The sequence below is a fragment of the Hevea brasiliensis genome, chromosome 2 (genome assembly GCF_030052815.1).
Source record: "Hevea brasiliensis isolate MT/VB/25A 57/8 chromosome 2, ASM3005281v1, whole genome shotgun sequence".
Taxonomy (NCBI): Eukaryota; Viridiplantae; Streptophyta; class Magnoliopsida; order Malpighiales; family Euphorbiaceae; genus Hevea; species Hevea brasiliensis.
The window spans coordinates 113574150-113588169 of NC_079494.1; the positions used below are offsets into that span (position 1 = coordinate 113574150).

The following is a 14020-nucleotide window of genomic DNA, read 5'->3' on the forward strand; positions in this document are numbered from 1 at the left end:
AAGCAATAGTCCGCCAAACTAAACAAATTAAAGCATAAGCCTGGTGATAGTCCATCAGGACAAGCAAATGAAAGGTAAAAATCCACCTAAGGCGATAATCTGCAATTATCAAGTTCAAGATGATAGTCTGCACTCCAAAAATTATAAGGAGAGATTAATGATATAGTTCCCCAAAAAATATATATAAATATATATATAAAACTCGGATTTTTGGATAGCCTATGAGCCTAATTATATTTAATGGTTCAGCCATAAGATTTTTTTAGTTGGTTCAACTATTGTAAGACCCAATAAAAGGAAATAATCTTGATTAAAGATAAACAATCTTGATAGGATTACTAAATTTAGCAATGCCTATAATTATGTATTATAAATAGAAATATAATCTTATAATTATGTTAGCTAATAATATCTATATAATTATATAGTTGACTTACCATAATCAATCATTATTTATATCCTATATAAAAGGGATCAGATCATTTATGTAGGTATGTTCTTTCTTCCTAATTAATTTAATATACTATTTTCACATATCAGCTCTAACTTAAACATCAGAAAGTTCTCACCGGGTCCATACCTGATAGACCTTCCATTTATTTTATATTTTGGAGGTCCATACCCATAAGAAATTTACATGAATTAGAAAAACCAACATTATAAATTAAATTTTGCAAATAAAAGTTAACCAGTCTTGTATTCAATATAATTTACAAATAAATAATTGTATAAAATAAGGGAAATATATAAATTTTAATATTTAAAGAAATTCTATAAACATTTTTTTTAAAAAAATAATTCTATAAACATTTACCATTGAAAATTTCTATTCTCTCGTATTCACATAAATATAATAGGATTATCCTGAGAGGCTCTAAATCCTGTAATTGATTATATTAAAAATCAGAACGCATAACTTTTTGTGATGCTTAAAAATTTATATTTTATATTTAAAACAAATATTCACGCATTAAAAATATACAAAATTTCATATGAAATTCATGTCATGAGATGAAAAATATTTATTTTATTATTTTTTATGAATATTTTATTTTATTTTTGAATAGAAGCAATCCATTATCAGTTTAGTTGGGTTAAAACAAGTAGATTTAAAAGAATTATCGCCCAAACTTGATATATTGACATGAAAAACATTCGCGGATCTATCATATTCTCAACCAGCGTCGCATCTTCTCTGGGTGGAACCGGACACAATTTCAAAGCATTCATTTGTGGGTCCAGTAAGAACAGCTTGTGGTGAGTTAAGGGTTCATGGGATACGGGTGAATTGCATCTCTAGCTCCCTACGGCGTTGCAACGTACGCCACTTTATTGCAAGGCTTATAATTTGGAACCCAGGGAAGTTAAAGCAAATAATACTGCCCTGGCGAACTTGACGGCAAGACATATAGCGGAGGAAGCTTAATTTCTAGCATCTGATGAATCGGCGCGGACATAACTTGGCTGTTGATGGAGGATTTACGGCGGTTAATCATAGCTTTTCAGCCATCTAAAATAAGAGCTAGTTTTATTATATTTTTATATATAATTATATGTAGGTTCGCTAAATTATTATTATTTTGGCTTCTTAATTTGTAAAATTGAATTGTATAGAGTGGCAAAGCCAGCAGTGGGAGTAGAAGTTAAGAATCTTCGTAAATGCCAATATGAGGAGACCCAGGAACTTATATATTAATTGCACAAATATGTCTGTGTAGCTAGACTGAACTTTCGATTTACTGTTACAAAGGTAATTAACCAACATTTCCTTGCCCTCCCTTTTTATAATCTTTTTCATTAGAAAAGCATAATCCCATAATTAAGTATACAACCAAACAGTCAAAACTACCAGTCCCATGTTATGTTAAGCCATGTACCACCTAAATCTCTACTCCAACTAATCTATGCTCTAGACCTTGTAATCCATGGTGGTCATTCCAGGCCCTCATTATTGAACCTAGGTATTCCTGTTAATACATTTCAGTCTTTTCGAAGAGGAGCCCAGAAGGTAACTATGGCCCTTGTGGTCTACTGGTATGATTTCATTTGTTTTGGCATTGTTGCCGCATCCTTCTTCGGCTCGTTATGGGTGCTATACAAGAAGGAGCTACTTGCCTCAAAATACGACACCAACACCATCTATGAGAGCCTCCTTGTGGCTCGACCAGACACTGATGGTTTTGTAAATGCTATGCCAAGAAATCATGTTGGGTCGTCCCAACTATGGAGCAGTTGCTGGAAAGGGTTTCATCCAGGATGGTTATTAGCCACTCGTTTGGTCTCCTTTCTGGTAATGGCTGGATTTCTAATGTGGGATATCGAGGAATGGGATGCCACCATCTTCGTGTATTACACTGAGTAAGTTTCTGATTACACGGTAGCTAGATCTTATTGATCAAGCATTGCTTGTTACCAAGAAATGGTGGATTCATTTGCTATGTTAAATCATATGTTTCTCTAACGAATTAGTATAGTAGTTTATGTTTTGTTTAAATCTTTAATTGATTCCTCTATACTGCTCCTAAGGACTAGAAATTATCATCTAAACTATTTTTGCTCTACAATCTTCTTTGCTTGGCAAGGTAAGTGTTTGACTGTTTGAGAATTAATTTGGACTTTCTGGTGGAAAACTAATAGTCCACAGAACTATGTAATGTATGATCAACTGTTAGATAAAATGGGAGCCCCTAGCTAGTATAGTGGGCCAATTCTCACTTGTAAAAAATGGGCCTCAACGCAACCCATTATGGAAAAACCGAAACCTATTAGTTGAAAGTCAACCACCGTGGCTATCAGACTTCAGACAGACATGGTTGATGACCCCTCCTCCTGGAGAAGGAAAACGGAATACACGGTACCATTGATTTATAAACTGTTGAACACCACGAGGGGAATAAACTCACTCTTGAAAACCAGCTGGAAGAGGAGGATGTCATCAAGCTTGTTCCTTAGCAATGTGAGATTGTAACAGGTTTAATCATCATTAGCTGACTACTGGAATATCCTATTGGGTTGGCTCAGCTTTGGTTGCCTTTTATACAACCAGGAAAGTAAAAGCAGAGCCATTGTTCTTGAATGATTTATGGAAGCCATGCTGGAGATGCTTTGATCCTCTTTGGCTTTTCTTCGATAGACTTTCCGCTTTTATTTGCTTGGCTTCTAAGCTTTATGAAAATTTTCTAAATGCAGTTCAGTTGAAAATTAAATGCTCTCTGATTTCTGCTTTGTTTAATGACTGATGTGCAGGTGGACATTTGCATTAGTTATGGTATATTTTGCGGTATGTCAAAACTATAATAACTTCTTTTTTTGCCTCATTTTAATTCCCCAATTGAAGTACTGGACTGCACTTATAGCTATGGGCATAAATATGTGAAATGCATTGTATTGATTCAATCCCCATCTAGATGAGTGTGTTGGTAGTTTACATGTATTGGTTTCTCTATGTAGCTTGCCACTGTAATATCTGGGTATGGGTGTTGGTTGGTATCAAAGCAACTTCCTTCTGAAAATGAGGAAACTGCTGGATTCTTGAGAACGGACGTGGAAGATAATGAAACTACAAACTCTACAACTCTTAGGAAGAAAGAAATTAAGGGAACTATAAAGTTGCAAAGTCACTATGCAGAAGAGGCAATTAGGCTAAGAGCTGGATTTTGGGGATATCTTATGCAAACAATTTTTCAGGTCAGTTCATCCAGATATACCAACTTTGAGTATCCTAATGCAACACCTTTCTACCAAGTCTGGTTGATGCTAATCTTTATAGATCATTTTTATCTTATGACAGACTTGTGCAGGTGCTGTCATCCTAACAGACATAGTATTTTGGTGTATTATTGTCCCATTTGGATCAAATGCTCATCTTGGACTCAATGTGGTGAGAATACTAAACTTGCAGCTGATTTTTCATATTTCTTTAGCATAGATACATTAGTATGTGACGTCAATGAAACGTGAAAGAAATTGTCACTAATTTTTCTTACTGATCTGTGCTTGGCAGCTGATGGGTTGCATGCACACTCTGAATGCTGCTTTTCTTTTGCTCGATACTGCTCTAAACAGCCTTGTAAGTATCACCATTAAGGATGACTTTAGATTTCATCTACTGAAGTTTTGTAGGTTTGTTGATTTACTGATTCCTCCGCTTGTCTTGCTTCCAGCCATTCCCTTGGTTCCGGCTCGCATATTTTGTGCAGTGGAGTTGTCTCTATGTAGTTTTCCAATGGGTGATTCATGCCTGTGGTTATACAGGGTAAGCATAATTTTTCGTTTTGCACTGTAAAATTGAATCATTAGAGACGTGGTTTCTAATATTTTAGATTTTGCTTCAATGGCTAGTAACATAATTTGTGCCTAACCAGGTGGCCATATCCATTCCTGGAGCTTGATATACCATGGGCTCCTTTATGGTATAAATTGTTAACCCCAGCTGTATCTTCTTTTTATTCTTCTTCTTTTATTTATTTATCTTGAATTTGGTCATCTTATAGGTATTTTGCCCTGGCTGTGGTTCACATCCCCTGTTATGGTACATATGCCCTGATTGTCAAAGCCAAAAACTCCACTTTTCCCAGATGGTTTCCTGGTGCTTTTGTGAGATCATACTAATTTGTGGTTCTTAGAACTGGGTGCTATAAATGGTGGCTTTGATTTTGATTCCATGCTTGTGCACATAAAGGAGGGATTCGTCCCTTCCAGAACTTGTGGTTTGTATACCTTTGTTCCACATTTTACAGTTGGAGAAAGTACCCAGGCATTTGTCAGACCCAAGATAGTGATTTATTTTATTCCATTAATGGTTGTTGCTTGTTTATCAGTTAATCCTGGCATTTGTTGGATTCTCCCTTACACATTAATCGGGGACAGAAATGATGCAGCGATAAAAATTAACTAATTGTGTCGTACGTCAACTTTCGTATTCTAAACTTAGCCTAGAGGTAAAGCGAAGCCGACCAACACACCAGAGTTCACATTTTAGTATTGTCATTTTATTTAATATTTAAAAAAAAAATAAATCCATATCTAAAGTAATTCTGTGATGAAATTATTTTTAATAAAATAGTAATTAAAAATAAATTCATCAATAGCTATCATAAATGTTGATGAATAAAAATATAAAGGAACAAAATAATCATAGAAAAGGTGAAGATACGCTCAAATCATTCCACAAATAAAAATTTTATATTAAAATATATCAGCTATTCGAGACAAATAAATAACTTTTGAGTTTTAACTGATAATACTAAAGAAACCTCAAGAATAAGATTTCGGCTTTTGAGTCCTAATATCCTGCCTCATAGCCTTCCTTAATGAGTAAAGGACACGTGAGATGCGAATAAAATAGTTTCCTTTTGACATATTCCTGGCAATCCAAATAGCTCGTATTCTTGATGATGTACCAAAAAAATAAAAATGCGAGGTTATGCAAAGCACCTATTACCGAAGGTACAGGTCAAAACACCCTATACTGCAACGAAGGAAAATATTTTACCACTTGAAAGCCAGCGACGCCAGCACAATGAAGTGTGCACATGCTTGATTAGTGTGCAGTGGTGCCAATTCTGTGAGAAGCCACGGTCACACAAGGTATAGATGCCTACACCAAAATCCTCATCAAAAACCACAGGGATTTTCATTTTTAGAACCAAACTACCCTTAAGCACTAATCAGATTTTAAATCTCCCAGGTGCCACAATCATGCAAGCAACAATCCCTTCTAAGTTCACAAGAAGTCCAAGCTTACTAAGAGAAAGTAAACTTTCACAAAAGAATCCAGAAAACCAAAACTCAAAACAATTGCCATAACTAAATTCATAATGCAAAAGCACTTCCCACCTACACAGCCAAGGTAAGAAGAGCTAGTTTACAATGCATTTGGAGATCCATATAACATTATAACCATTCATAGTCATGACAACACTCAAACTAGGAACCGCAGGGCCAAAAATAATCACCGAGTAAATAGAAAATCTTCCATGGACCAACTACCTCACAACTAGGGATCAGGTCATGGGCACAAATCCAATACAGCTTAACTGATGTGATAATACAAGGGAATCAACTTGATATATCCCATTGATATGCCCCCAGTCCACATATTACAATCAGCATTTTATATTGTTATGTGCTGAAATTTCGAGCTGTTCAAAAAGCTTAAAAATAAGGCAATACTTAAAGAAGAAGTTCCCAATTAAAAAAAAAAAAAGGAATGTGTGATTCTTCTTTACTGCACAATATGGATTGCAATAATAAAACTGACAATGAAACCAGAAATTGCTAACAATTCCAGGGCAAGCATCTAACTATCAAGCAAGTAATATAGATTGAAAGGTAAAGTAAAATCCAAATTGACCATTAAACTGCAAAAATTATCATTCAACGTAGCCAAATAGACCATAAAAAATAACAGACATGATAGCAAGTTCAACAACGAGGTCAAAAGAAGATAATACTCAAAACGAAATTTCTCTATGCTTCCTCAGGACGATACTTGAGATCAGTCACCGCCGGCCTTCTGGTAAACGTAAGTAAGGCCACACTTACCGCAGTAGTGCCTGTCAAAATGATTGGCCATAAAAGTACCGGCGCCACATTCGGCGTTGGGACACTCCTTCCTCAGCCTCTGCACTTTACCACTATCATCAACCTTGTAGAACTGAAGGATGGAGAGCTTGACCTTCTTCTTCTTGTGCTTGATCTTCTTGGGCTTGGTGTAGGTCTTCTTCTTCCTCTTCTTGGCTCCACCCCTCAAGCGCAGCACCAGGTGAAGAGTCGACTCCTTCTGAATGTTGTAGTCGGCAAGGGTCCGTCCATCTTCCAGTTGTTTTCCAGCGAAGATTAGGCGCTGCTGGTCCGGTGGGATTCCCTCCTTGTCTTGGATCTTGGCCTTCACATTGTCGATAGTGTCCGAGGACTCTACCTCGAGTGTTATGGTCTTACCCGTTAGGGTTTTGACGAAGATCTGCATCTTTGGAAACCGATGCAGAGGGCAAGGCAAAAGGACGGCTTTCGGCTAGGTTTGAAAGGTATGTGCGCTTTGAGAAAGGAGGAGGTCATTTAGCGTCTTGACGGGCGAGTCACGTCTGATAAAACCACGGATTAAGCCCTCAGATATCATTGGGCCTTAATTTTGACCTAGGCCCAGTGAGCAATGAGCTTCTGTAAAATCAATACATCTCTGGAAATCTCTTGAGTTTCAAATCTAGGCCTAGTCTATATTGAAAATTTTAGCTTGCATCTCTGATTATCCATACAAAATGCATCTTTTTGAATTTAATTTTAAATATTATAATGTCATTAGTTTGTTCTATTATTAGATTTGGTATCAGCAAAACTTTTACTATAAAACTCTTCAAAATACTTTTTTTTTTGAAATTTTAAATTTTATTAATAAATTCAGAAAAATTTGTTAATTAGTTGCACTTCAAAAACATGAAATTAGATGGCTGATTAAGATGCAAATTACAATCACAACCCCAATTAATTAAATAATGTTGTGATGAAATCTATCAGAGTATATTGTTTTAAAAATTCTTAATTCACAACGCTGCAATGCCTCCTGATTTCACCTTGCTTTCCGGTGAGAACATCAAGGGAGCCCATATGCACCATTGCCTTAGCAAACTTGGCACCCCATGTTGCACCATCCATTGCATTCTCTATCACCATCTTCTGTGTCACAGCGCTGCGCATTAATGCCTGGTCTGAACTCAGTAATCCACGGCGGTTCATCAACTCCATGTAGTATCTGTTGTCTAAACGACTGGGCGTTCCGTCGAGTGGTACCGTTGGATCATTGGCCCCGTCACTTGGCCGTGGGCACTTGGTCTTCAAAAAGGCTGCGTACTCGGGGTCCATTGATGGATCCTGTGCATGAGTGTTATTGAAAGAGTAGAGTCGCTTAGAAAATGATGAGCAGTGTGAGACACCAATAGAATGGGCCCCTGAGAGCGTCACCATCTCATCAAGAGACATCCCTTTTCTGGCAAAATTTTGAGCGATCTGCTCTGAACTGAAGAATGGAGAAGGCAAATTCTGCATAACTTCGCTCAAGTTAGAGACAATTCCATCGCGGCGTCCAGCTGGTACGGCGTAACTAATCCCTCCCAGTTTGTGGGAGCTATCACGAGCAGCAAAAGCTAGAATGTCTGCACATGACACAGTATTTGGGCATATTGCTTCGATTTGAGACTTGGCTTCATCGATGACCTCGAATCCTCGCAAGCTAGGATTGTTAGCAGGATGCACTCTCTCTGACGGGTTTCCTGGTGTGGATTCTAGCAGCACAGAAGCGTCACAACCCTGAAACAAATACCAATTAACAATTATGATACAAAATTGAAGTATCTGGAAGAGCAACAAAACTATGCTACAAAAAGTATATATGAAAATATAATTATGACCATATGTATGTACCCTGACAAAGCAATCATGGAAATGCATTCTAATAAGGCCAGCAGCAATGCCAGGATTGCGAGAAACAGCTATATTTACTGATTTTCTCACGATTGCTTCCACTGGTGGACAAGAAAATCTGTAGAAATCCACTGTAAGGGATGCGGATGACACAGTAACCACTAAGCAAAGCAGAAAAGAAAATAGTGCAAGAGGGCATTGTAAGAGATTTGAGCTTAAAACTTCTTATACAACTCATTGATTGCATGGGAACTCAAGGGAATAATAAGAGAATTGACGTGGATATCAAACAAGGAAGGATTAAAGATATAGAGAGAATAGCTAGGATGACACAGAGTTGGTACTTATAGGTGGGGAAACATGCATGGAGGATAAGCAAAGAAGGTTGAGAGTTGGTATATATTTCTTCTGAAACCCAAAACGGCAAAACGTGTATAGCCAGCTGCAGGTTGGATTCTCTGAATTGAACAGTTCCTGTGCTTGCCTTAACCATCGAAAATTTATTATTTTATATATATGTTCTTCTTCCTTGCTCTTTCCTCGCTCCACTCGAGTAGCATTCTGAATAATGTATATGAAAGACATGTGACAGAGGAAGCTAGCTAGCTTCCATTTTCTTTTACTTGTCTTGTAGTATTGTAAAATAACAGCTTTCAATGAAGGGGAAGTAGTTGATCTATTCTCAAAGAAGCTTTCATACTTCCAACTTGAAATAAATTACCAAGTAATCATAATTAATTCATTATACCATGAGACTATATCAAACTTCAGGGCTTAAAATTAGAGTTGATTTTAAGAAAATTATTTTTCTTATAATATATTAATTAAAAATATTGAAAATTAATTTAAAAATAAATATAAATTATTTTAATTACAAAAGTTGTTAAATAATTTTTTTTAAATATTTTTTAATAATATTTATTTTTTAAAAATTTTAAAACCTCAATATCAAATGGCATAATTATTTCGAAAAATTGTTTCTTTCTCATCAAATTTTGCAAACTCAAAAAATTACGAAGGTATTTTATATTAATTCAAAGCTCAATTACACCCACACATATTTGTTGGAAAATTTTAATTTAGTTATTTTTAATTTTTTTTAATTTAGTTTAAAAGTCTCAATTTAAGTATAATTTAACTAAAAAATTAAGAAAATTACGAAATTAAATTTTTTAATTTTTGAGTTTAAATTAAAAAATTTAATTCAAAAATCAAGAAATCAAATTTTATAATTTTTTATTTAAATAAAAAATTAATAAATTTAACTTATAAATTTTAAATTTTAGACTAAATTAAATTTAAATTAAAATTTTAAAATTAAATTAAATAAAAAAATTAAAAATATACTAAATTAAATTTTATCAATAAATACAATGGTTAAATTAAATATTTTGCCTATTTGATATTCATAACATACTTATCCCTTGGAGAAGGGAAACCTCATATTGGCTAAGGGAAATCTTATCCCTGTCCGTAACACAAAACCTTTAGCTTCCAAACATACGGACTGGAGTAAATCCAGTTCCAATTCCGAATACCCTAGGCTGCTCCTGCGAGCAACTATGGAGGACAAGCGCTGCAAGTTCTGGCTCCCCAGAAAGAACCGATTCTGTGCCAATGCTCCCCTCAACGATTCCCCGTAAGTTCACTCAACTCCCCTATAGTTTATAGTATCCACTCTTGTTTTCTTCAATCTCTAATTTCCTTGCACTTTAACTGTTTAAGCTTCTGTGGAAACCACAAGCCGAGGTCCGATGGCCAGTGGATCCCTTGCCCAATCGACCCTTCGCAGTAATTTCCTCTTTTATGCTGCTATTGACTCATCTATGCACTAATTTTGATTCCCACTCTTATATTTTCTATCATATAATTCTGCCATGTTACTTGTGGGTACTTTTAATAGCTCTGTTCTTCAAGAAAATATCGACGGACATGTTAGGAGATGCCCTTTATTGAAACAAGCCCAATCCTTGTCCCTTCAGCCATATTACCAGAAGGGCATTAATGCTGGCAAAGAAGAAGACGATGACATTACATCGGAAATGAAGAGGAGTGCCGTTTATAGCATGACTGTGTCTGAATTTTATAAGTTAATAAAGAAGATTGAGTCAATTCATGCTTCGATATGTGATAATATTTTGGAATCGTATAAGATCCCCGAAGCTTGTAACATGTGGATTAAGAGAGAAGTAGACAGGTATATAATATGAAATGTTCTGTTTGATATTATTGGAATTAGTTGCTTTTATAATATGGATTCGTGTTTGGGCAGGAAATTACCATTTCAAGAGAAACATGTCAAGCAACAAGCTTCAATTATTGGAAACTTGGAGGATTTTGGGGTGATCAAGAGTTCTCTTATAAAAGAACAATGTGATGCTGACGGTCTATGTGTTGACAAAATTGATTCTCGCCCTGCAGTGGTTGAATTTGGAGCAGGGAGAGGATACTTGACGCAGATGCTAGCAGATTGTTACGGGATTGAAAGGGTCTTTTTGGTTGAACGAAAATCATACAAACTCAAGGTTAGTTGGGCTTATTCCATGTTGCATTGTTTATGTAAAGGTTATGTTGCTTCTTGCTTATAGTTCCATTGAATCAAAATTGGGGATTTTAGTTTGTTGGACGTTGATGGATGTGCAATTTGTACATTGTGTATTTGATGCAATTGTTACTCCTAGGCAGATCGATCGTTGCGACAGAAAGAGAGTTTGATATTAGAGCGATTGAGAATTGATAGTAAGGTTTCTCATCTTCCTGTTAGTGGAAATGATCTTTGCAATTATTTTATCTTTAGTTCTTCTTTCTTTTTTCCCCAGTTCTTCTCTATATTTTAACTTTAACTTTAGATCAAGAACTCAAGAAGGATTATTTATGCTCTTTTTTTTTTTCTCTGGAGCATTCAATTTAGGTGTTATATTGTAAAAAAGAGCATTGGGAAAACCTTTTTTTTCCCTCCACTACCTTGTTAGTTACAAGATTTTGCTTTTTTATTTGCAGTAGAGGATTTAAACTTAAAAGCTGTCGACTCCCTGCAGGGAGTCCCTTATCTGGCTATTGGCAAACATCTCTGTGGGCCGGCAACTGGTGAGCAATATGCTTGTGAAATAACTTTCCCCTAATCTTGAGGGGGATTCAAATAACTTTGCAATTTATGTAATCATTTATCTCTTGTGTGACAGATCATACACTGAATAATTTTCCTTTTCTTTTATTCGCCCTTTTGAAATACATTTATGTAGATTTGACGCTAAGATGTTGCCTGTCTGAACAAGACAGTGAACATAATATGGAACAGTGCCTTGGCAATTATTCCCTTAAGGGCCTTGCTATAGCGACTTGCTGCCATCATCTTTGCCAGTGGAAGCATTATGCAAGTAATCACTATACTGTACAAGCGAATGCTTGTGTATTTTATACATTTCTTTTTGAGCTGGCCATGTAACTTTTAGCTTCTTGCAGATAAAAAATTCATAGTCGATTTAGGGATCACAAAGGAAGAATTCCATGCAATAACGTGGTTTACTAGCTGGGCAGTAGATGCTGACCATGGATCAGATCTCTCTGTTGACGGCAGATTACATCTTCAATCTATGTAATGTTGCTGAAATTTTTATATTGAAATCTATGCACAATTATGTTTCTAAAGACCCATTATTATAATTAAGATTATACTTTTCATTCTGCATATTCACATTTCATGTAATGACAGGGAACAGGAACAGTATGGAGGGGATGCAAATGGGATTGAAGATGCTGTGAGAAACATGAAAGCTGTTGACAGGGCTGTGTTGGGTTTTATGTGTAAGCAGATCATTGATTTGGGAAGGATGATGTGGGCAAGGGAACGGGGACTAGACACACAGCTTGTTAAGTATGTCCCATCAAGCATCTCTCCTGAAAACCATTTATTGATTGCTAAGCATGCCAAGTGCTCATGAAAGCACTGGATTTGACATTAACATTTTGCTAAACCTTGTTCCTCTACTAAGTAACCAGACAATAGGTTAACACTGAGTATCATCTAGTCTCTCCTTCGAAGATAGCAAGCATGTTCCAAGCCTATCACCCATCATGGTTGTCCCCCTCGCCTCACTGGTTGATTTGCAAATGAGTATTGACACAGTTTAGCTGCGGGAACAAGAATTTGATCAGTTTGTATGAGGGCTGCATTTCCCCTTGTTATCTTCATGTGGAATGCAAATATATTGAGTAGTAGACAAATGTTCTTTGCTTATTTTGTGGATCAATTGCCTTTATTGTCTCAATATTATTGTCTGAAAAGTACCTGACTAATTTACTATGCCTGAGAATTTGTTTAATGCCATTGCTTTGCTTTTAGAAGTTGTGATGTAGAGGATCGATAATGTGATATTATTTCCTAGTTGAAGTATGACAATTGGTGGTACTTGGGAACCAGGTTGTTTAGAAAAAAAAAAAAAAAAATTTTTATTCTATCAATGTTGACTGTGAGATTAATTTGATACTTGGGAACCAAGTTGTTTGTAAAACTTATTTGTTGATTGTAAGAATGCTGACTTTGAATTTAATTTATAATTGGGGTGATTTCAAAAGTATACTTTTTAATTTTGCGCTTTATTTTTCATCAAATAAGTACTTTCTGATTTTGTGTCGTTATTTTCTCTCAATTAGTGGACCATTAACCATGTTAAAATAGTTAAAGCTTAACATTCCTTTGGGAGGAAGCAAAGGAAAGTTATTTTTAAAAAAATTTAAAAATTTTAAAGAGAAAATGAAGGTTTCTGGAAATCTTCAAAAATTTTTAAAAATCATACTTTAAAAAAACTTTTTACTCTTCAGACACAAGTTATAGGTTTTAGGCTAAAGTTAGAGTACCTGTTTGATGAAAAACAAACTTCTATAATTTAAAGCTATTTTTGTGAAAAAAAATATTTTTATATAATTTTTTTAAAAAATATTTTCAGAAAAATATTTTAATTATTTGATTGTAATATTAAATTAATGATATATATTTATATCATATATGTATTTTTATTTTTTACATTTTAATAAATTTTTTAAAATTTAAAAACTAACTTATTATTTTTAAAAGAAAAAAATTATATTTTTAAATAGTTTAATTTTTTTATTAATTATTTTTTTAGCATTCGAGACATCAAAAATATGAAAAATAATAAATATTTTCCCATAAAAATAAATGAAATCTAAAGTGTGAAATCTTGTAATACCCTTTTAAAATTATTTCTTTATAATTTTATCAAAAGTCAAAAAACATTTTCTTTTTTGTAAATAACAGCATGATACCTATAAAATTTGCCAAGCATTTGTTTACCTGTTTGGATTTTATATATAAAATATTAAATAAAACATATGATTATAAAAGTTTATTGTGTATTTTATTAATGAGTGTTTTCTTAACATAAATAATGAAATATGTAAAAATATATATATATATTTTATAAATTTTTAACAATATCACATATTTTTATAATTTAATTTAAATATCTCGTAACTATAAATTAAAATTAATGATTTCGATCTAAAATGGGTGATGCCTATTGTCTAGGCTATCTATTTCTTACTATTAAACTTATTATTAAGAAAATTATTATTTTTTAAA

General features: G+C 34.4%; 4 protein-coding genes across 6 annotated transcripts; 2 read left to right on the top strand and 2 right to left on the bottom strand.

Annotated features, from left to right (window-relative positions):
* Positions 1-1642: 1642 nt before the first annotated feature.
* LOC110661743 (uncharacterized) lies at positions 1643-4824 on the top strand. The gene is made up of 8 exons (XM_021820489.2): positions 1643-2358; positions 3247-3280; positions 3451-3687; positions 3791-3880; positions 4004-4069; positions 4164-4255; positions 4365-4412; positions 4494-4824. Exons 1-8 carry the CDS (start codon positions 1862-1864, stop codon positions 4609-4611), a joined length of 1182 nt encoding a protein of 393 aa, XP_021676181.2. The 5' UTR covers positions 1643-1861; the 3' UTR covers positions 4612-4824.
* Positions 4825-6334: 1510 nt separating this feature from the next.
* Positions 6335-7065, bottom strand: LOC110661742 (ubiquitin-40S ribosomal protein S27a). The gene has a single exon (XM_021820488.2). The coding sequence runs from the start codon at positions 6968-6970 to the stop codon at positions 6500-6502; it is 471 nt and encodes a 156-aa protein (XP_021676180.1). The 5' UTR covers positions 6971-7065; the 3' UTR covers positions 6335-6499.
* Positions 7066-7536: 471 nt separating this feature from the next.
* On the bottom strand, positions 7537-8911 carry LOC110661640 (peroxidase 5-like). Its single transcript, XM_021820318.2, has 3 exons — positions 8779-8911; positions 8419-8579; positions 7537-8304 (listed from the first exon to the last, which is right to left on the bottom strand). Exons 1-3 carry the CDS (start codon positions 8909-8911, stop codon positions 7537-7539), a joined length of 1062 nt encoding a protein of 353 aa, XP_021676010.2.
* A 957-nt stretch (positions 8912-9868) lies between these two features.
* Positions 9869-12762, top strand: LOC110661741 (tRNA:m(4)X modification enzyme TRM13). Of its 3 annotated transcripts, none has more exons than XM_058139763.1 (9): positions 9869-10057; positions 10144-10209; positions 10322-10615; positions 10691-10943; positions 11100-11157; positions 11422-11505; positions 11661-11795; positions 11881-12013; positions 12131-12762. In XM_058139763.1, exons 1-9 carry the CDS (start codon positions 9981-9983, stop codon positions 12357-12359), a joined length of 1329 nt encoding a protein of 442 aa, XP_057995746.1. In that variant the 5' UTR covers positions 9869-9980; the 3' UTR covers positions 12360-12762. The 3 variants fall into 3 exon arrangements, with proteins under 3 accessions (XP_057995746.1, XP_057995748.1, XP_057995740.1); XM_058139757.1 differs by having other exon boundaries at positions 9870-10057; positions 11419-11505; XM_058139765.1 differs by lacking the exon at positions 11100-11157 and having other exon boundaries at positions 11457-11505.
* Positions 12763-14020: the final 1258 nt, after the last annotated feature.